Source organism: Procambarus clarkii, chromosome 15 (assembly GCF_040958095.1).
Source record: "Procambarus clarkii isolate CNS0578487 chromosome 15, FALCON_Pclarkii_2.0, whole genome shotgun sequence".
Taxonomy (NCBI): Eukaryota; Metazoa; Arthropoda; class Malacostraca; order Decapoda; family Cambaridae; genus Procambarus; species Procambarus clarkii.
In genome coordinates this window covers 3,712,963-3,737,197 of record NC_091164.1, presented here as the reverse complement: position 1 = coordinate 3,737,197, position 24,235 = coordinate 3,712,963, and the positions used below count along the sequence as shown (strand labels likewise).

At 40.1% G+C, this 24,235-nt stretch overlaps 1 protein-coding gene across 16 annotated transcripts in view; it reads left to right on the top strand.

Annotated features, from left to right (window-relative positions):
* Positions 1-24,235, top strand: part of LOC123759049 (trinucleotide repeat containing adaptor protein gawky) — a 98,869-nt gene that overhangs the window by 52,996 nt on the left and 21,638 nt on the right. For 11 of the 16 annotated variants that reach the window (XM_045743813.2, XM_045743817.2, XM_045743816.2 and 8 more), the window contains 7 exons: positions 4,473-4,682; positions 9,848-10,147; positions 10,397-10,597; positions 11,813-11,964; positions 16,435-16,627; positions 17,122-17,348; positions 18,356-18,716. In XM_045743813.2, the coding sequence (XP_045599769.1) occupies positions 4,473-4,682; positions 9,848-10,147; positions 10,397-10,597; positions 11,813-11,964; positions 16,435-16,627; positions 17,122-17,348; positions 18,356-18,716 (1,644 nt within the window). The remainder of the gene's footprint in view (positions 1-4,472; positions 4,683-9,847; positions 10,148-10,396; positions 10,598-11,812; positions 11,965-16,434; positions 16,628-17,121; positions 17,349-18,355; positions 18,717-24,235) is intronic. The other 5 variants (XM_069324886.1, XM_045743812.2, XM_045743807.2 and 2 more) reach the window with 3 other exon arrangements.

Below are 24,235 nucleotides of genomic sequence, written 5' to 3'. Positions count from 1 at the left end.
ACATCATTCTGCAGACAGGAGAAATGAAGAGAAAGGACATGATCAGGGTCAACCGAATGACAGCTCAGAGAAGTGATTTTCACATTTACTGAATTTATATTTCAGAACAATTATATTTGGCTGTTTCCTTAGGTAAACTTCATATATGGTATAAATGAAATATGAGAGCAGAGATGTGCTGACTGGAAGCTGGTGGAGGATTAGTGGAATGAAAGTATGGCCAACCCTCTATATGGTAATCCCAAAGTCTTGAGCATGGACCTCGATTAACACTCGCTTCATTGGGCCTGTGGCTGACTTGATTTAACTAGTGTTCACAAGAGCCAAGATGTACGAACTTTAGAATGAGGAATTATAGTGTGAGGATTGACAGAGTTGGATGTAACATACAAATAGTGTCGGTGAAGCAACTGGACGTATTGTATGTATGGAGAGCAGCAGGACACAGGAATCAATCAAGAATTGGATTCTCTGTGATGCACGAGTCTCATTTTTAACTAAGACTTTTGGTTAAAATGTTGTAAATAACAATAAATCATCCCTTTCAAACACACACATCTTTGCTGCTTTTGTTGCTGTTGCCAGTGGCAAGAGCCAACAAAGAGTAATTGGTAAAGTGAAAGAAAGGAACTACCCAAAAGCTAGTGGAAGATGAGAAAGTTAACATTCTCTCTAACAGCCAGCCAAGTTTCTTAGGTGCATGGAATGGACATCGAATGGGCAGAGATGGATGGCATGACTGTGTTGCATGAAAAGATGAGCTGAGAAATTGAAGCAAAATCTGAGCAACAGAGGATTCAACACTGGCATTTGATACAAGGCTCAGGTACAAGACATGTGGCCTATCCTCATAAACAAAGGCCAAAGTTCATTCCATGCACTTGCCAAACCCCCTCCCTGTTTATGAATGAAAAACGATTTACATACGACTCTCGACTGATGATGTCTGAACACTTCTGGAACAAGTGCTTCATTGACGACTTTTGTTTGAACCACAACGCTGTAAATGCTTGACCCACGTACTACAAATACAAATAATTGCTAACAGAACCTAAATTCATAATATGCACAGTATGCCAAAATATAACAATATTTATTTATGAAAAAATTCCTATTTTGAAGGAACAGCATTTTAAAATTGATGAATGCATCTTTGAGGTCAACTGCTGGATGGAATGGACTTGGTCGGAGAACAGGTTGGAGATACAAGAAATCTTGAAGAGGAACAGTTTCATGACCACACTACACTTTGATTCCTGTCATATGGAACCTTTTGGATTTGGTCATATGGATTCCTGCCAAGAACCTTTTACAGGATAATGTCACCAGCATATGGGTAGTTAGTATATACAACATACTTTAAGAATCTAAAAAAGAAAGCTTTCAAGTCCATACACCCTGCACATGTGAGACCTTTACTTGTGTATGCAGCACCAGCATGGAACCTTGTGAAGCATAAACAGAAAATTGAGTGTGTTCAGAGGTTTGCAACTAGATTAGTATCAGCAGAGGCCTCTCAATTCTACAAGGACAAGTTGAGAGAACTCGCCCCCACAACTTTAGAGGAGAGAATGAACAGTGTGGGGATATGATCTTGATATATAAGATCCTGAGAAGAATAGACAAAGTAGAAAAATCCACTTTGTATATACTGTATTTGGCTATCATTTAATTTGAGCCTATTTTTCAGGGAGCTTCTAGTCTCTGTAATAACCCTACAGAGACCATTTGAAAAATCTCCCTGTGGTGCTGTGGTATAGAATATCCTCTTCCTGACAATGTAGATCCTTGTACAGAGAACACGGCACCTGAGGGGGCAACCAAATCATATAGCTCAGAAAAGCAACCTGAATTCTTGAACTCTCCCAGATAAAAGGTTTTCATAATATAGTTAATCTAGAAATAAATAAAATGATGGTAACTGATATGCAAGAATACAGCCTAATGTATTTAAAAAGAAAACACAATTTTCTATATTTATCACTTGTTTTATTAGTGTAATATCGCTCATAAAATCATACTTGAGAAATCCACATCTAGAAATAAAACAAGGATATGCAGTTATATATTTTGCCCTACCTTGGGATCCTAAACATAAGGATTATATTCAATATGATTCATAATATACATTTGTGTTTACATTTTTATTTAAAACTCTGAGTTTCACCTCTTTGCATATGTTAAACATGATGCAAATTGACGATAATGAAAATTCTCGGCTTGCTACAAGGCTGAGAATTATTTTCCCTTCAGATGCTGATTGAGAATGACTACAAATCACCTGTGTAGATATCGGTTGAGAATTATTTAGCCTTTCAAATATGTTTATTGGTTTCTGAATGACTTAGCCCACCATATATTCACTTCTGAATGACTTAGCCCTCCATATATTCATTTCTGAATGACTTAGCCCTATGTATATTTCAGACTTAGCCCTCCACATTCATTTCTGAATGATTTAGCCCTCCTTATATTGGTTTCTGAATGACTTAGCCCTCCATATATTCATTTCTGAATGACATAGCCCCTCCATATATTCATTTCTGAATGATTTAGCCCTCCATATATTCATTTCTGAATGACATATCCCCTCCATATATTAATTTCTGAATGACTTATCCCTCAATGTATTAATTTCTGAATTACTTAGTCTCCAAAAATTGGTTTCTGAATAATTTAGCCCTCTGTATATATCTGACTTAGCCCTCCATATATTGGTTGGGAATGATTTGCTCTCCATATATTATTGAGCTTCTACTGTACAACAATGATTTTATATAGTTGATTAATTTGTTAATTGTGTGCTGTTTTATTGGGCTGTAAGTTGTCAATACAAATCTAAAATTTCCAGTATTGTTAGATTTTGATTTTGTGGATGTTGATCTTCAATTTTCAAACCTCAGGGATAGGTTTCTATTTTTCTGACATGGAACATACATGTTTTTCAGAAGTTGACATCCAGGTTGGATTAATTTGACTGATTGTTCCAGAAAAACTGTTCACTGAATATCCATAATTTAGAAGCAAAAAATTAAGATGTTCAAAAATTAAGAACAAAATTGAAGTCAAATTTCTTGGCCAATTTAACCCTTTGGCTACTTGCTAATTTGTATGCAAATTTTGTATAGTATCCCATTAGCCTGGAAGCCAATGAACCCCATCATGGGTTTATTTTTCCCAAAGTTTAATCCAAGCCTTTAACTTCATTATTCAAACCTGCATGTCTAATCTAGTGGCTTTTGTATCAGTTCAAGAAGACAATTGATTCCACTTGACTGCAACATCATTTTGTTTATCTTTACAGCTCACTTCCATCGTTCATCCCTACTGCACATCACAGTTTGGAACCTTAATGACAGCCGTGTCGTGCCCCGCCCACATCCCCCGCCTCCTGTCTGTCCCACCTGCTTTCCTCCTCCTTCCCAGCGTTTGTCCCTCCTCCTCCTCCTCCCTTCCCCACGTTTGTTTCGCCCCCCCCCCTCCTTTTCCCTGTTTGTCCATCCCTTTTCCTCCTTCCCCTGTCCATTCTGCCTCTTCCTCTTCCTTCACCCTGTCTGTTCCTCCTCCTTCCCCCTGTCCCTGCCTCCTCCTCCTCCCCCCTGTCCATGCCTCCTCCTCCTCCCCCCTGTCCATGCCTCCTCCTCCTCCCCCCTGTCCATGCCTCCTCCTCCTCCCCCCTGTCCATGCCTCCTCCTCCTCCCCCCTGTCCATGCCTCCTCCTCCTTCCCCCTGTCCATGCCTCCTCCTCCTTCCCCCTGTCCATGCCTCCTCCTCCTTCCCCCTGTCCATGCCTCCTCCTTCCCCCTGTCCATGCCTCCTCCTCCTTCCCCCTGTCCATGCCTCCTCCTCCTTCCCCCTGTCCATGCCTCCTCCTCCTTCCCCCTGTCCATGCCTCCTCCTCCTTCCCCCTGTCCATGCCTCCTCCCCTTTATATCTCTTCCCCACCTTTTCCCTGTCTATCCTTCTTCCTTCCTGCTGCTCATTTCCTCCGTATGGCCTTTCTGCATACTTGTATTTCATTGTGCTGTTGTGCCCGTCTTATTCCTCTTTCCATATCGCTCCCTCATCCTGGCTCTCTTGTTTTTGTCACTCGTATTCCCCATCTCTAAGCCTTTCTCTTTTCATACCTCAACTGCTCATTCCCTTTTCTCTCTCCTCTCTTTCTATTGCTATAATTTTGTTCTATACATTTCCTTTTTGACTGCTGTGTTTCCTTTTCCAAGTTTGGAAGGTGTAGTATATAATTAGAGTAGAGTAATGAATAAATTTACATGCTTATGTAACAAAATTATATTTTAGTTTGATGATGGTCTCCAAAAATATAAGTATTTTCTCCTTAAGGTTAATACAAAGCAACGTCAGTCTTGAATGCAGAAGAATCGGGTCATATCGGCCGTGGACTTCATATGTTTCAGCAGTGTTTTTCACTGTATTTTTGGATGTGCCAAAAGCTTTAATCTCTTCCCATACAGAAGGAAGACATTGAAGCTGCACTTCGCAACAATAATATGGGTTTGGACGACACACTAATGGAGCTTGGCAACCGCGGGGTAACTGCTACCGGGAGTGCGAGTGATGCCTGGCGCAACCCTCCTCTAGACGAACATATTCCTTTCGATATTAACAATCCCAACTTCCAGCAACGCTTCCCTCCAGCACCGCATCATCTATTTCCTTCTCAAGTAAGTCTACATAAAGTAAATGTATGGGATAGGAATATAGTGGCTTGTTTTGTTAAACTATTGATTCATCTTTACTAAAAACAGTTAAATGCTTACTTAAGAAATTTATCCTTAGAAAATATTTTAATGTACAGTATTTGATAACAAAAAAATTGTAATGGTAAAATAGTGGTTGTATAAACTGACAAGATTCGATATCCACATTTACAGTTTTGGTATAATTCTAGTGAATGTTGTGTGTAATTACCTAAGTGTAGTTACAGGATGAGAGCTAAGAATGTGGTGTCCCATCTTCCCAGTACTCTATCATATAACTCTTTTTGAAACTACTGGCAGTTTTGGCCTCCACCACCTTGTCATTGATAATAAACAACTTGTGGAACTTATGCTAACTTGCATAAGTTCCACAAGTTTGACTGCAACCACGCAAACCATCTCTTTCCTGTAAAATCTTTGTGGCTCTATTATAGAAACGGTGAATTCGTAACAAAAGATCTTCCGGATCGAAAGCATACCATTTGTTATTATATAATTTTCTTCAGGTGTTCTACTCATTTAGTTTTAATTATTTATCCAATATTTTGACTACTACACATGTCAGTGATACAGATCATTAATTAAAGGGGGTCTTCCCTGCTGTCACTTTTGTAGATTGGAACGGTTAGCTTTTTTCCATATATTTGCCAGGACTCCTGAGTACATGGATGTCTGAAAAATCAATTGAAGTCAAATGCTGAGCTCTGGTGCACATTCTCTGTACCCAAGCAAAACTCCATCTGGTCCAAGAGCTTTATTTCTTCCTAGCCCCTCGAGTAAATTTTTCGCTTCATCTTGAGACACCTCTATGTACTCTATGATGTTTTCTGGAATTTGCATTGGGTCTGGCTATCTCAAATCCTCATTTTGCACACACACACACGCACGCACGCACGCGTACACACACTTTGGAACTGTTCATTTAATATTTCACACATTTCTTTTTCATTCTTAGTGAACCTGTCCCCCATTCTCACTCTGGATTTTATCCTTTACATGCAGCTTGCTTTTAATGAATTTATTGAAAAGAGCTGGATCTGTTTTACATTTGATGACCAAACCACACATCAGGAGATGGAAAAACGATGACGTTTCAGTCTGTCCTGGACCATTATCAAGTTGTATACGTTTTTACACTTGTCCACTACTCCTTTCTCAACATCACTTTTTGCCTCTCTCCTCACTGATCTGTAATTGTTTCTTGCTTGTTTATACTGCTGGTTTGTTTGAGGGTTTGGCTTCTTCCTATATTGTACCCATTTTCTTTTCTTTTCCTCTGGCTGAAATTGGTTCAATTTCTATTGAACAAGTCCTGTTTTCTAGTACAGTACTGCATCTGTTTTGGTATATATTTATTTATACCTTCATTGTATAGTTCACAGAATTTGGCATTCATCTCATTTCCTTGCCAAACAACTAGTCTTTCCAATTACTTTCATTAAAGAATTTAAGTTCCCTATAGTAACCTTTTTAAAAATACAGTTTGTCAACTACTGTATTTCAATTTTGCCATTCTCTTCTAGATTATATTGCATAGTTTATCTAATTGCGAACAGGACATGGTCACACTCTCCCAAGGGAAGAAGGTACTGAATGTCAAATACCTTTTCTTCTCTCCTGGTAAATACCAAATCCAGCAATGATGTAGCATCACCTTCTCTCATTCGTGTGGGCTGTTTTACATGTTGATAAATGAAAGATTCCCTGATGAGGTTTACGAATCAGCCAGTTCAAAAATCCTGGTTTTGCTTTATAGTCTTCCCAGTCTATCGATTTTAAATTGAAGTCATTAAGTATCAACAATCGGGATTTATGTTTATCTGCTTTTACAAGAATTTCTCTCATGATCATTATAAGGCCCTCTCTTTTGTCATCGATCTCCTCCTCATTCCATGTATTGCTTGCTGGTGGACTGTTTGCAGTAATGATTATTAGTTTTTCATTCTGACTGCAAATCTCCTGTTCTCTTATGCCTAATTCTCAAGGGTTGTCAAGTATCAATTCTTTTTCCTTCAGTCATTTCTTCAGGAGGATTGCAACACCTCCACCTTTTATAACTTTGTCTGTTGCATCTCTAAATAGCATAGCCCCTTGGGAATACTACCTCATTCAAAATCTTATAATCCATTTTAAACTTCTAGTGCGACAATATCCGGCATCTTAATTGTATTAAACTGTATTATATAATTTAACTCCAGTCTTTTTTACCTTAGCTCATCAATGTTGGAATACACAATTTTCAGGAATATGTTCCCGCCTCCTTTGTCCTTCACACTTCTTTCTTCTAATGAGTTTGTTGTTTTAATTTTGTGTGCCATCTCATCGACTTCCCGATCCCTAACTGCTCATTTGGCAATGATTGTTACCGTGTTAGGTAAGGGGTTATTGTGATAAATGTGTTCCTGAGGGAAAGAGCATTGATGATTTGCAAGGGAAGCTGAGGTACAGTGTGACAGCAGCAGTGAATGATGGCAGTATGGTTAGGGAGTTGCAGGGTTCTGTGGGTTTTTTCCACAACCCTTTGCTAGTTTTTATAAGTATAGTTACATTTTGTTTTGAAATTTAAAATTTGAGCGAGTAATTATATTTTTTACATCAAGATTGTCGATCGTGGAAGAAGTGCTGCTGTGTAGGTTTTTAGGTTTTAGAGATCAAGTATAAATTTGGTAATTCTGTTGATGACCCTGTTATGGACCAGGTTTCTGGTGTAGTTCATAATTCATCGAGTTCTCCAGTGCTGCATAGTCTTCCTGGCTTGGTGTCATCTTCTGACAATTACTCATTGAATTCTTTTCCAGTGAAATAAAATGGAGACAAGAACTCATGCATTGGTGCTTTGTTTCCAACCAAGGAGGCTAAATAGAGTGCTGGAATTTCAGAGATCTCTTTCTGAGGTCTCTTATTTGTTGGGTTTCTTGTACTGATTCTCGATTTGAAGTGTCAGCTGAAGACGATATCGATATTATAGATATAGCAGCCTCTTGTCCTCACGATAAGATTGTCTCCAGTATTCTTGCCATAGACTCGAGGCGAGGACACGGGAGCCATTGGAAAGAAGTTATGTCCTTAAGCTTTGCTTTAAAAGATGTATAAGTAAAAGTAAAATGGTAGCACTGAAGCTTGCTTCTGAAATTTAGTGTTATTGTCAAGAATGGATGGCATTTATAAATAGGTTTAAGCAGATAGTGTTGATTCTTCTAATTTTCTTGACTGCAACTGAGAAAATTAACATAACTTCAGTGCCTAAATTATGGTTTTCCAGGCATAATTTTTTATTTTGTGTGTTTAGAAAAAAAAAAGACATGGCCGTTTTATATTATGGAACCCATTACACTATACAATTGTGTGCATCCAGCCATCTGTTTGTTCACACATCTGTACCTCTATTTGGCTTTATGTCCATTAACGTTTCATGTGTGGTTCCTTATTTTTCAACCAAAGTAGTTATTTTGTTGGAACTTCACACAGATGTGTGAATCAACCGGATGAAGTATCGCATAACAAATTCAGGTTCCGGCATCAAAAAGGTCATTGACACTGCCTGATGTCAGTCAAACTTCAGAAATTTTAGGTAATGTTCGTGTCCAGTCTGTAACTTTAAATGGATGGAGATATTTTATGGAGCCTTATGCTGACGTGTATCTTTGCATGACTGTGTTGTCCTGTATTCAGGTCCCTGCAGTGAAGATCAATGGCTTAGCCTGGGAGATAGATATTTTTCACTTGAGTATTGAGTTAGTGTTGCGGTGGAGAAGTTATCGTATCGAACTGAAGGTCAGCTGGTCCTCAGTGTGAATCTTGACTGAAGGGGCAGTGTTTACTTCTGTTTTGATTTTTAACCAATTTTCCAAAATACAACTGCAGAATAACACCACTGGCTTGTAGAACTCCATTATTGGTCTCAAATTTCCACCCAAATGGAGATGTACCTATCCCTCTCACTTGGTGCAAGGAAGACATCAGAGCACTTTAGTGGGTTAACTTATAAAAGTTCTTATCTTGGGCCTTGTGACCTTATCCCGGGCCTTGTGACCTTATCCCGGGCCTTGTGACCTTATCCCGGGCCTTGTAACCTTGTTCTGATCCCCCCCCCTGTAACCTTGTTCTGATCCCCCCCCCTGTAACCTTGTTCTGACCCCCCCCCTGTAACCTTGTTCTGACCCCCCCCCTGTAACCTTGTTCTGACCCCCCCCCCCTGTAACCTTGTTCTGACCCCCCCCTGTAACCTTGTTCTGACCTCCCCCTGTAACCTTGTTCTGACCCCCCGCCCCCTGTAACCTTGTTCTGACCCCCCGCCCCCTGTAACCTTGTTCTGACCCCCCGCCCCCTGTAACCTTGTTCTGACCCCCCGCCCCCTGTAACCTTGTTCTGACCCCCCGCCCCCTGTAACCTTGTTCTGACCCCCCGCCCCCTGTAACCTTGTTCTGACCCCCCGCCCCCTGTAACCTTGTTCTGACCCCCCCTCCCCTGTAACCTTGTTCTGACCCCCCCCCCTGTAACCTTGTTCTGACCCCCCCCCCTGTAACCTTGTTCTGACCTCTCCCCCTGTAATCTTGTTCTGACCCCCCCCCCCTCCTATCCTGGGTAACCTCATCTAGGTCCATACATCATGACAGAAACTTTGCTCTTGTTAAGGATCTAATTCAGACGAATAAATTATTAGCCCAAATTGTTTCATGCAGATTTTGCTGCCAGCAGCAGAGTATGCATCTGCTGAGAATTTGTTGTGTTGTCCATTAGGTTTAATTAGTTAATGCAGGTAGAAAGTATTCCATCATGGTGGTAGTGTGCTATTTTTATTGCTGCTCTATTTTGGCTTTGTTTTATCCTTGAAATACCATTTGTCTACTTTTGCATACTTATGTAGTCATTCTTGTTTCCATACAACCTGTTTCTTGGTGCAAGCAAGTAGTAACTGATTTACTTATGTTAGCTACCCAACATAAGGAATTCCTTAGCAGTTGTTTCAAATGGTCATTCAAACATATTTTAACATTTAACGGCAGTGAAATGATTGGGTGAAGTTCTGCATGAGACCATCCCCCATCAAGAAAGGATACATTCTTGAAAGTGGGACAAGCAATCAAAGATACATAGATTAATGAACAGGTCTAATATACTGATAACAGCCAACTTGTTTACAGCAGGGTGGATCTGGCAACTCCCCGCATGTCCGTGCTCTTATGCAGCATATCCAGATGGCAGTGCAGGCGGGCTACCTCAACCCCCAGATCCTGAACCAACCCCTGGCCCCCACCACACTCGTGCTCCTCAATAATATGCTCTCGCACATTAATGTGCTACAAAAGTTCTCCCAGCAGCAAGCCCTTTGGCAAGCTCAGGCTCACCTCAACAAAAATTCTTCACAAACTCTTCTTCAGCTCAACATTAATATCACTAAAACTAAGCAGCAAATCCAAAACTTACAGGTACTGTATCTCTCTTTCAAATGTTTTTGAAATTTGTTTCTAACTTGAAACTTGCATTTCATGAGTTACATATATGTTGAATATGGCTTTTAAATGTGTTTGCAATTTTAAACTACTATACTGAATACATCTTATCAGCCATAATTGAATAACCACTCCATAAAAAACTGTTTATATGACTTTTAGTAATGGGTATAAAATAATTGTTTTACAGCAGGAGGATAACTTGTGTAATTTGTGTGTCTGCAGAATCAGATAGCTGCCCAGCAGGCCTTGTATGTGAAGCAGCAGCAGCAGCAGCATCACCACCAACTTCACTCCCACTTGACAGGTGGTCCCCCTGGCACTCAAAATGACTTTTTCAACAAGCCCAGTCTTCCAGATCAGCTGTATCCTAGTAACTTCCCTCAGATGCCAGTCAGTGAAAACCCTCCAGCAATAAACATTGGGGTGAGTTACTCATAGAGAAATAATCAACTGAGAATACCAAAATTTCACAGCTTGTGGAAATGTCAGTTAAAATGAGTGTGAGAAAATCGGTTAATGGACAACCTATAGTTCAACAGAACTATAATGTACTGTAAACTTGCGATAAAAATAGGATGCCAAATTGTGACTATAATTTGAACATTCCTCTGGTAGAAACAGTGATGGCTTGAATACCTTGTACATGGGAATTAGGCTCACAGGTTCCAGAAAAGGACGGAATATATCTACAGGACATTGTGGAGGATTGCCAAACAGACAACTGTTTATGTGGGCTTGTAACTCAAACAGTGCAGAGTTAACAAACCAAGCAAGATTACCTTTTGAGATTTAAAAATGCAGAAGTTGTTAAACACATTGGATGTGACCTCACTGAAACTAGCATATGAGCCATAAACACTTACCCATCATCTCAAGAGGGTGAGACTGAAATGAGTAACAACTGGTGGGCCAGTCAGAGGCTTAAACACCCCCCCCCCTCCCCCACAGCAGTATCCCTGAAAATTTATATATATATATACATATATATGTATGTATGTATGTGTATGTATATGTAAAACATCAACATGGTTAAAAGCTTAACCCTTTGGCTGTGTAAATCAATTGTGGTCAATTAAAAACAAAACAAAATCAGACTGTACTGTATGACCTCGGTCCACATGTCTAGAAATTGCTTTCCGTATCATGTAATGTTCAACTAGGTCCTTTGACCTTCACAGTAGGCCCCACAAATTAGTCAAATATTGCTGGCAATTGACAGCAGAATCAAATGTCACTGTTTCCAGTACAGTAGAGCTGAAAATCAGCCAAGATGCTTCCTTCAAACCCTAGCACTCTGCGAGATTTTTTTTTTTTTTTTTTATGATTTGAATGTTGTAATGTGTGTAACCAAAATAATCGGTATTGACAAAAAGGAGGAAAATGTTTAGCCATTTGTGCCTGGACTACATAGTTACTTTATAAGTACAGTGGGCCCCCCCCCCCCTCCCTCTGTACTTACGTACTTTTCAAGTGTTCTTTCTGAATTCCACAATTTTTTCACATTCTATTATATTTCATCTTTTTGAAAGAGGAATGAAGTGATAATGGGCTTTATGTAGATTACTAGCCAAATGTATACTAACTATGCAAATATTGATGTATCAAATAAAATTATCATTTTGATTTCTTATACTCTAGCAACATGGAAGCCGTTTACATCAGTGGAAGCTGCCTTCTCTGGAAAATGATGACAATGACTTCATTCGTGCTCCTGGAGCCCCAGGAAAACCTGCCATGCCACAGTCTCATTCATCTCCAAATTTAACACCTCTGCTGGGACCATCAAATAGGTAATGTTGTTTATTAAGCTGTGTGTTTCTTCAAAGTTGACATTCATAATGGTGACAGGATAATCTTTATCAATAATTTTATCAAATTTATTTCATTTAACACATTAAGATTTATTTTATTATTTTCATGTGAGTGTATTTAGCTATTTAAGTAACAGGTATGACTGATGTAATACCTGTTATATACCTGTCATACTGATGTCATACCTGTTATATACCTGTCATACTGATGTCATACCGCACCTTCGGGTGGTTTATCAGCTTTGGTCCCCACATGCACTCATCTCTCACCTGTGACTACCAGTAGCTGCCACAACCCGGTAATCCACTTCAACTTGGGGAAGGGGGGAGAACGGGTGAGGGTAGCTGATGGTTTGAGACCCTCGGTGAGTTAACGCTTGTCTACCTACACATGGGAAGACTGCACGGAGGAAACTACCATAATGGTTCAATGGGCAGGAAGGCCTTGGTGTTTGCACAACCTCCTAGATTGCTCTACCAGCCTTCATTTCCTCCCATGCATTGAATGACCTTGTAAGAGAAATACTACAAGAACCTTGAGTGATTCAGCAGTGATATATGTTCCTGCTTTTACCCAATGTTCAAATCGGTGGGATGCTCTTGTAGTTGGTACCCAACATAGATCCAACAATTCAACAAAAAAGCACAATCCAGCTGGGACAGCCCAACAATGGAAAAAATTAGCTGATGCCATGCTCAGCACCACAACATCAAAATAAGGAGAAAGCCCGCCTTAAAGTAGTGCGTGCCCCCTGTCAGGGGACTTTCTTTTGGCAGTACCCATGTCGGCAACAGGTACGCATCTAGATGCAGAATTCCTCTGTGTAGCAGCGGCTCTCTGCCTTGGTGGCGCACTCAGTTTGCCAGTGTATTCCACCTGGTGACGATCGTGCTTGAATTCTTTGTAAAGAATTTCATTGTTTGCGTTTTTTTGGTTTCTGAACGTAAAAGTTATTATATATCACGCGGTGGGCCCCAAGAAAGTTAGTGGTAAAGTTCAACCTAAAAAAATAGTTGAGTATAATGCTAGTGGAAAAACAAGAGATTATTTTAAATTTTTAAAATGTGTGTAGTATGGGAAGAACTGAAAAGTTTTGCTGAAAAGTTTCTCCCAAATAAAGCTGTAACAGGCCATTGCATTAACCTTTTTAATGACAACGTGATGTCTCATTACAAACAAGTGTTAAAACGTAGGGAAAAACAAGTGTCAATAGACAGGTTTTTAGTGAGACAAACAAGCAGTGAGCCACAACTAGGTCTTAGTGGTATGCCTGCAAAACGTAGGAGAGAGAGTACCCCAGAAAAATACTCGCTGCCTGATGTTATAATGGATGGGGGACATGGTGTGAAGCGGAATCTCATCCTCTGAGCTATCAAGAGGCCCAGTAGGAAAGATTACAGAGGCAAGAAACCCCTGCCCCCACAAAAATTTTATACTTTCCCCATTATAATACAGTGGAACCTCGGTTTACAAATTTAATCTGTTCCAAGAGACTGATTGTAAACCGAATATTCGTACACCGAATTGAATTTTTCCGTAAAAATAATGTAAATTGAATTGATCCATTGTCGTGAATTGGTCCTCATGACATGAGGACCCATGGCATGATATGTAATAAGAACTTTTCTGTTTAGAATCCAAAAAAGCAGAAAACAATGAAATTATTAACAAAGAATTCAAGTGGGGTGCCTGTGCCTGGAAAAAATAAGCTCAGTAGCACTAGAAATATGTTCAAACCGCATACCCCTAAGAAAAAAGAGAAAGAGATGCAGATTGGAACGGGAACGTCGTTCCCTATATAGGCGAAGAAAACGAATCGCGGAACAACTTGAGAGTCGCACCCTATCTCAAGAACGGAGAAGAAGGTTAGGTAGAGAAATAGAAACAATTGAACTCAAGCTACAAGAATCATACAAAACCCAGGAGAGGCAAAGAGAGCAAAAGGCCATCAGTGAAATAGAGAGAAATCCGAAATATTTTTTCTCCTATGCAAAATCAAGATCAAAAACCACATCTAGTATCGGGCCCCTGCGAAAGGGAGATGGAACTTTCACAGATGACAACAAAGAAATGAGCGAGTTACTGAGGAAGCAGTACGACTCTGTTTTCAGTGAGCCATTAAATGCACTAAAGATTGATAACCCAAATGAATTTTTCATGGATATGATACCAACATCAAATCACATATCAGACGTCGCCCTATCCCCACTAGATTTTGAAGAAGCCATAAACAGTATGCCTATGCACTCTGCACCAGGCCCGGATTCTTGGAACTCCATATTCATCAAGAACTGTAAAAAACCACTATCGCAGGCCCTTCACATTCTGTGGAGACAAAGTCTAGATACTGGCGTTATCCCTGACATACTAAAAACAGCAGAGATAGCACCACTCCATAAAGGAGGAAATAAGGCAGAGGCAAAAAATTACAGACCGATAGCACTAACATCGCACATCATAAAAATTTTTGAGAGAGTGCTAAGAAGTAAGATCACAAAATACATGGAATCACAGCATCTCCATAACCCCGGACAACATGGTTTCAGAACAGGGCGCTCTTGCCTGTCGCAGTTGCTGGACCACTATGATATGGCATTAGATGCTATGGAAGACAAACAAAACGCTGATGTAATTTACACAGATTTCGCAAAAGCTTTTGATAAATGTGACCATGGTGTTATTGCACATAAAATGCGTTCAAAAGGAATTACCGGGAAAATAGGCAGATGGATCTACAATTTCCTGACTGACAGAACCCAATGTGTAATAGTCAACAAAATAAAATCCAGCCCATCAACCGTGAAGAGCTCAGTCCCCCAGGGTACTGTGCTTGCTCCAGTACTTTTTCTCATCCTCATATCGGACATAGACCAGAACACAACCTATAGCACTGTATCATCCTTTGCAGATGACACTAGGATTTTCATGAGAGTTGGCAACATAGAGGACACGGCAAACCTCCAATCAGATGTAGATCAGGTCTTTCTATGGGCTACAGAAAATAATATGGTATTCAACGAGGATAAGTTTCAGCTCATGCGCTACGGAAAAATTGAAAATATAAAAACAGAAACCACGTACAAAACGCAGGCAAATCATAACATAGAACGAAAAGGCAATGTAAAGGACCTGGGTGTACTCATGTCGGAAGACCTTACCTTTAAAGAACACAATAAAGTAGCCGTCACAACTGCAAGAAAAATGACAGGTTGGATAACAAGAACTTTTCACACTAGAGATGCTATACCGATGATGATACTTTTCAAAACGCTTGTGCTATCTAGAGTGGAGTACTGCTGCACAATGACAGCCCCTTTCAAAGCTGGAGAAATTGCTGACCTAGAGAGCGTGCAGAGATCCTTTACTGCTAGAATCCACTCAGTAAAACATCTAAATTACTGGGACCGACTAAAGAGCCTAAATCTGTACTCCCTTGAGCGCAGGCGGGAGAGATACATAATAATTTACACGTGGAAAATAATTGAGGGGCTGGTCCCAAACCTGCACACAGAAATAACACCACATGAGACCAGAAGACATGGCAGGATGTGCAGAATACCCCCGTTGAAAAGCAGAGGTGCAACAGGTACTCTGAGAGAGAACTCTATCAACATCAGAGGCCCGAGACTGTTCAACACGCTTCCACTACACATAAGGGGCATAACTGGCAAACCCCTCACAGTGTTCAAGAGAGAACTGGATAAGCACCTCCAAAGGATACCTGATCAACCAGGCTGTGACTCATACGTCAGGCTGCGAGCAGCCGCGTCTAACAGCCTGGTTGATCAGTCCAGCAACCAGGAGGCCTGGTCGACGACCGGGCCGCGGGGACACTAAGCCCCAGAAGCACCTCAAGGTAGGGGGGATACACTGTTAAACTGAGCGTTCCTCACCCCGCTCCCCAGCAGAACCCACACACACCTGACCCATACAAGTAATGTATCAAGGAGTGAGTCGTCCTCTGGAGTAAACGTCATACACCAGGTCAAATTTTACAACGAAATTGACGTTGTACACTGAAAAATTTGTACTCTGGGGCATTCGTAGACCAAGGTACCACCCACCCTAACACCTCCCATTCCTGTGCCTCTAGTGACTTCTGTACAGGATTAATACAGTATGGCCTAATGCTGTTCCTGGTTGTCAAGCCAAAATCCTATCATTTGAATTTGTCCTTGTACTGTATGGTGAAGTTTAGCAACCAAAAATTTGGACTACATTTTGCTTGGATAACCCAAAGGTCCAGTTGAACTTGCTCCAGACGAAGAAGCTCATACAGTAATATGATGGAGTAAAGTATGTAGCTTTGTAAATCATACAGTGCCTATCATTGCTTCATTCCATGTCAGCAGGTATTTAGAAGGATAACTTGTTTAGCAGGAGCTATATTCAGTTTGCTGCACTTCATGAGTTGTTTCATAACTGATTTTGTCATGTATTGATTTCAGTACCTGGTCTCTAAATCGCACCTCTGAGACTGGGTGGCCAGATAGTAGCAGTGCTGGCAATGACAACAGCACTGGTGGTGTTGACAAGGGAGTGCCGAATATGGATTCGCAGTGGGCAACCTCCTCACAGGCCAATGCCTCGGGGTCCTATGGCCTTGACATTAAGCCTTTTGAACCTGGGAAACCATGGATGGTATGTAAAAAATTTACAGTACACTGATGAATTGCATGGTTGGTAACTGATCTATTGGTTTATATTATTATTTTTAATTTATCTAAATAATATCCGTCAACATTTCAGTTTAAAATTAACATTTGCAATCAGTAGTCAACTTTAAACTTGTTAAAGACTAAAATGATTGCAACTGTTTTAATTTCTTATCACTTTATCCTGTGTTCCACAGATGTGTGCCATACCTTAGGGTACGGCACACATCTTTGGTTACTAGGACGTTAGTTCGATCCTGCCATCCTACTCCAAAGATTTTCTTGTAGATATATCACGTTAATGTGATTTCTTTGTGTATGGATATTTAAGTTCAGATGCTGCAAAAAAATTGTTTTAGAGAATAATTTTGACTTGAGTATTGAGTATATTTGTGATCTAGATAAAGTACTGTATTCAACTTATGGGTAAATGTTCAAAACTGAAATATACATATATACTTCGTAACAACTAAATTTCAGATGAAGAATATTGAGGATGACCCAAATATAACGCCGGGTTCAGTGACACGTTCTCCTTTGTCCTTGGGTATTAAGGACTCAGAGTTGTTGTCATCCATCAGCAAGACCCCGACCACCAACACTGTTTCAGACATGACCAGCCATCTCACCTCTCTCTCACTCTCCTCCAACACTTGGAGCTTCAACCCTGGACCCGGCCACCACACCACCAACTCTCCGCTGTCAGGGTACGTCGGCATTTGTGGTTACTTAGCACGTGTAATTACCTAAGTGTAATTACCAAATTAGGTATGTGTGTGTGCGCCTGAGAGGTCTTGTCATTGGTTACTTTTATTTTGTAAATATGATAGCCACAATAGTTAAGTTTAGGGTAATGGTGTTATGTCTTTGTTGTTCTATAATAATTGTCCTTATTAATATACAATTTTAACTTCTTGCAGTCTCTCAGCCACATTCTGATATAGTAATACAAAGAAGGAACTCAGAATTACTATTTTTAGGAATACCAGTAATATGTGAAAAAAAAGATGAGAGTGTGCATGAAAATAAATTTCAGAGTAGTATTTCTTCTTCATTGTACTGTAAGCTTTCTGTGTCTACCATTTAGCCATTTTAGAGTTTATTCATTTATTAGCATCCAGTGAGTTTTCCAAGTGAAATTGGGTCATTTGGTATATTGAGTCATCAAATGTTGATGTAATTGTGGCTTGCCATATCACACTGTGTCAGAGCACATTTATTTGGGAGCTTAATTGAACATTTTTGCATGAAATGTTAAATGCTTGAACTTCCTATGGACTTCATTTTAATGTGCTTTGTGACTTTGCTTATTGTCCATCTGTCACACTGCCAAAATTTATTCATTAGGGAGCTTCCGGTGTACATTTCTGCTTGAAATTTACCATACTTTGCCTGTACTTTTACTTCCATGCCAACTAATTTTGATATGGGCCTAGATGGAATGAAGTCTTTTGGACCCAGTGGGGATGTTTAAAACTTCAGTGGACCATTTTCTAATGAGGGAAGGGTGACATTGGACTGTAGATTTTTGGCCATGAAATGAATATCAGCTTTCCAGAATATAATAGGCCCCACAGAGTAGTTACTCTTTGGCCCCCTTCAAAATTACTTTACTCTCATTGTGTGCTCCGTAGTTTACGTCAATTACATGTTAATTTATATAACAAATTAATAGGAGTTAATAAAGCATAGAAAACAAAAATACCAATGGCAGGGACAGCAAGCTGAGCAGTGGGACCAATGGCAAGAGTGGGTCATCGTGGAGCGAGACTGTCCATGAAGGTGGCAGCAATTTGGCCTCAGAACTGTGGGGTGCCCCAGGGAACAAGCTTCGTGGCCCACCACCAGGGCTAATTGCCGGTAGTGTTGGTGTTCAAAAGAATAGCGGTGTGGTCAGTGGAGGAGGGTCATGGGGGACCCTTGGCAGATCAACATCATGGTCTGGAGAGCAGCATAGGAATCCCCCAAACAGTGCCTTACATTCGGCTGCTGCTGCAGCCGCTGCTGCTTCAGGAGCCTGGACCAACTCTCAGCTGCCCTCCACCTGGCTCATCCTAAGGAACTTAACACCTCAGGTAACTTCCCACTTTTCATATAATCTTATCACAGTTACACTTATCCTAAGCTTTCAGGATCTAAGACACCAGTTAACAGCTCAAGAATGTGATATGGTCTAGACATAAAAAAAAACTGAAACTGAAAATTTTAGTTAATTACAACTTTTGCATGTTCTGCCTATTTGTGGTGAGTAACCACTTTAAATAAGGAGTGGGAGTGGGGCAAAGGTTGTATAAATTGTAATATATTGACAAGAGGAGGAAAAATGTATGTATTTACATTAGCAATGAGATTGTTCCAATATAGGTGGGGTGGCCAGAGGAGAAAAAATTAAAATGATTGGCATATACTGATTAATATATGGTCCCCTTGCAGGTCTTTTCTTATAAGGCTCATGATATTCCAATTTAATAGTTGGCTTTTCTCTATACAAAATTGAGTTCATAAGATGGGGTGAAAGTATTTAAAGCCTTGAAGGTAAAGATTGACGCTTGAAAAGTAGTAAAGGAGAATTATTATGCATATGCAATGTGCACATAACAGGCCAGCAAAATTATTGGTATGTAACTAAATTAAGTAGCATTAATATAATAACTGGTATGTTAATTGTCATTGGCTTTATTTGTCACAATAATAGCTCTTTGCTTACTCATTAAATTCGGAATCTCCAGGGATTTTTGGTTGCTGGACATATTTGCACCTTCCTCTATACTAATATTTTTGTCTCCCTTATTTATCAAATATAATCTTCTGGTCATCTCTCATACTGTCTACATAATAGGTACTGACACTAATTACTTTCATACTCTTCTTCAAAAGACAGTTAATTGCACTTTCTCAAAACATATAATGATGTTAATGTAAACCCGTGAAATAAAGATAACTATTTCATTATTCACTTGCTGCAGCCAAAATATATCCTTATCTCATTTCCTTATTAGTGTTGACTGGAACACTCGGGCTGTAATTGTCACAGTAAGGCATGATTCTTGTTTCATTTCTTTTTAGTACCTATATTCATATCCTATTTATGGTTCTTGCCTTTTAATTAGAGCTCTAGTTGAGAACTTGGTGTGTGTGTGCGCAACCCTGTCTTACCCCTTTAATGGTATAGTACTGCTCACAACATTTTAAATAGTTTTAATTGTTTGCATCCCGTGTGTTTTATATTTCTATATAAAATACATGCTACTTACTGCAAGACATTTTAACACCTTGACTACTACTGCATTTGTTGACCAGATCACACACTAGAAGGTGAAGGGACGACGACGTTTCGGTCCGTCCTGGACCATTCTCAAGTCGATTGTGAGAATCGACTTGAGAATGGTCCAGGACGGACCGAAACGTCGTCGTCCCTTCACCTTCTGGTGTGTGGTCTGGTCAACATACTTTAGCCACGTTATTGTGACTCATCGCCTGCATACTACTGCATTTATTCATGTATTCATATATTCATATTAACTTATTTTCAGTTGACATACTACATGTTTACTGTAGCAAGCTCGCGCCTTTCTTTCACGATCATTCTTCTGTGTTGGGTTGGCCTTGTGCTGCAAATAAAAACTTGATCGTGTTCCATGCTCTCACACTTCAGGTTCATTTTTTTTTTAATTGCCTCTTAAAATTTATATGGTCCTTCCTCTTATGATGTCCTGTAAGGAAATCAAGCATTCGGTGGGTTTATACATGGTAGAATGACACAAATAACTCACTACTGTATTAAGAGTTCAAACATGGGCACAGACTTTCATGGCACCCTGTGCTTCATTAATTGGCACTCCCTATTACCTTGTTTAATAGTGGCACTCCCCTTTACTGTGCTTCATACAGTGGCACTCTTCTACTGTGGTTCATAGGAACACTCCCGTGTACTATGCTTCATTGGCATTCCCCCTTTGCTGTGTTTCATATTGTGGCGCTCCCCTTTACTGTTTCATTGTGGCCCTACCCTCTACTGTGCATAATACAGTGGCACTACCCTTTACTATGATGCATAGTGGCACTTCCTTTTACTGTGCTTCATATAGTGGCACTCCTTCATGCAGTGGAACTCACTTTACTGTTATAAAGTGCACGCTATTTCACTGTGCTTCATACATTAATGCTTCCCCTTTACTGTACTTATGTAATGGCACTTCCTTTGCTGTGTTTCATACATTGTATGAATGCTTCATACATGGGCATGCCTCCTTACTGTGTTCCATACAGTGGGACTCATCCTTACTGTGTTCTTTACAGTGGGACTCATCCTTACTGTGTTCTTTACAGTGGGACTCATCCTTACTGTGTTCTATACAGTGGCGCACCTCTTTACTGTACTTCATTCACTGACACTACTAGTCATTATATGGGGCCACTTCTCTGTATTATGTTTTATACTATGCTATGGTACGCATTTTTGTGTGTACACATTCGCACATAATCTTATTGTGCTTTATATGGTGGCACATTACCTGTGTTCTTTGTACTGTAGTACACGTCATTTTTGTAATGTGGTGGCACGTCCCCCATTCTGTGCTTCGTACAGTGGTACTCATCGTTGCTGTGATGTATGGTGCACGTCTCCTTACAGTGCTTCTTATAATGCCACTCCGTGCCAGCTTGTTTTCTTGTTAGATCCCCACTTATAGTGTGTGCATTGAAAAGCAATTATTCTTTCGTTAAAAGTTATAATTTATATAGACTGTCTGCTGTGTTTTATGCAGTGGTGTTAGTTACTTGCACTGTAGTTAAGTGTTGGACAAATGTACATGTTCGAGGGGAAAAATTGTCGTCTCTTATGTCTCATGAGAGTGACCTCAATAGTATCATTTAAATGGTTTTACATTAATAAATACACTAAATCAACAATTTCTTCATATCTACATCTTCCCATTTTACGCTTCTATTTTATCTTGCACATTCTTGCTGGAACATCTAAAATTATCACAATTTAATTTTCCAGTACAATCAATGGACATTTGTTGCTCTCTATAATGGATAAGGTAAATGCACAGGTCTTCTATTTTAAGCATTTCATTTAAGTATGTAGCACTCATTGATGTGGAAATGACTACATACTTGTACCTAACTATTAGAGGGATGGATGGTGGAGGGGTGAAGTTGAGAGGGGTAGTGGTTGGTGAGAAAAGGGGGGAAGAGATGTGGATAATTGTAGGTTGGTATATCAGAGGTTAACAGAAAGAGGAGGAAAGGGTATAAGTGAGGAAGGGTAAGGGAGAAGTGCAAGGTGAGGTGAGTGTATCTACAGCCAGGAAAATAATTAGGATGGATCATGAGCACATTTAAATCCAGGGATCCCACTGCAATGCTAATATTATTATTTAAATCACTGGTGCTGTCTCATGTTAGTACTGCTCGGTACTCACTTCCCCTTTCAGAGCAGGGGAGATTTCTGAAATAAAGGGAATACAGAGAGCATATACCGCATGCATAAACACAATAAAGGACCTAAATTATTGGGACCTTGTCAAAGTTTTCAAAATGTACTCTGGAAAGGAGACGAGTGTCATCAAATAATATGTACAGTATATGGAAGATACTGGAAGGCCAGGTCCTAAGTTTGCACAGTAGAATAACAACATACTGTACTGGAGCAAAAGATACAGAATGAAATATAGAATAGAACCAATGAGAAGTAGAGGTGCCATAGGCAGAGAGAGCAGGTGGTTGCTTTCTTCCTAACACGACTACTTGTCTCCTTCAATTCCTTACAGAAAAATGGGTTGGTAAATTGTATAAATATGTATATTTTTATAAGTTATTTACGATTATTGTGTTAATAGCATTTTATTGTTCTTTAACTTCATTCAGGTTATATTACATAGCATTCTGTCACCTTTTCTGGGAAGGCTTTTATTGGTGGTGCCCTTGGTGCTTGCTACCCAACAAGCTCCACTCAAGCCGATTCACGCCAAGCTGTTGCAAGTTATATTAGCACTTTGTCCTGCCTGGCATGCGCCACCCAGCACAGCCCAAGGTGGGCTGAGCGTTTCGCGTCGGTACACACACTCACTAAAATTTGTATATTCTTTCCAGTTTTCTTTCTTCAATTTTTGTGCAGCATCTTTCATTTTGGTATCAAATTGTTCGCAATAGAATTCCCTTAAGGGATATATGCATAGAAGATCAAAAAGCCCAGCTTGCCACCCGCAGCAAACCCAAAATTTGGGCCAAGCGTTACCCGTGAGCAAGCACCCGCACTAAAATGTTTATAATATTTTAAGTTTTCTCACCTTAAATTTTCGTGCTATGTACTTCATTTTGGTATCAAATTGTTTGCAATAGAATGCTCTAAAGGGATATATGCATATAAGGTCAAATGGCCCAGTGCCAAATGCAGCACACACCAAGTTTGGCAGAGTTTTACATGTGAGCGTGCACCCACCACCCACACTCAAATATTTATTCTTTCCAGTTTCATCACCTCAATTATTGTGCTACATCATTCATTCTGGTAACAAATTGTTTGCAATCATAAGCCGCACATTTTAATACTATTCACATAATGATCGGGAAAAAAATGTTTTTTTAACGAATGTTTTAATTGAGGACTCGGCGTGCGTCCTCGCCCAGTCTGAGTATATTCATATACGGACACATTATGAGTTATGGGCCAGGCAAAGTGTTCGCCTACTTGGGATTAAAGGCCAAAACCTGGCCTCCTGCTGAAGAGGTCAAGCAGCAGGAGGATCATTGATCACAGTAACCAAGAAAAGTTCACCAGAAAGATAGACAAACAGCAAGGTAAACACAGTGTGAATATGGAACAGTGAAGCCATGAGATTTACAAACCACTTGGTGGCGAGACAATTTTCTTGTTAGTTCCACCTGCGCACCACCATGGGACTTCACACCATCTTTCTCAATCCACGAACCATGTCACCTCAGTCTCGTATGTTGCTCGACGCTTGTGTCTAGCATGTATACTGTTATGCTCGACTTACCTCCCATCGCCCTTCTGGTCCTAGTTTTTCAGATGAGTACCAGCTGTCCTGGACTTTTTGTTCTGTGGGGGTCATTTGCTTGTGTATTTACTCTTTATTTTATTTTAGTGTTTGCCACACTCAACCTTGTCATGGATGTCTCTCGCCTTGGGTTGAGGATGTGTAATTAACATCCACAGTGCATGAGTTTGCAGCAGTCTGGCATGCTCTGCGAATGCTGCTTCTACTGGTGGGCTCCGACTGCTCCCTGTTAGTTTGTTTGAATTGGTTTGAATTTTGCATTGAATTGTCTCCTCTGTTGTTGGGCTATTTGCTGCAACTAGCTTGTCTTCTGGATTCTCTGGGTTTTCATCTCCTTGCAGTTCATATTCAGAGCAGGTCCAGCATTCTGGTGGATAATCTCTCCTTTTCCCATCACCACATAGTGATGTTGGCAACACATCCTTCTGTTGGTCTTATGAAATGTTCAGCTTCCATGAGGTGAACTTCTTCACGTCAGCAAGGTGACTTTGTTTTACATGGCGTACTTTCCCAATCATGTGGCTTTTGCAATTGATACCATTCAGCTGGACTGGGGTTAGTGGGAT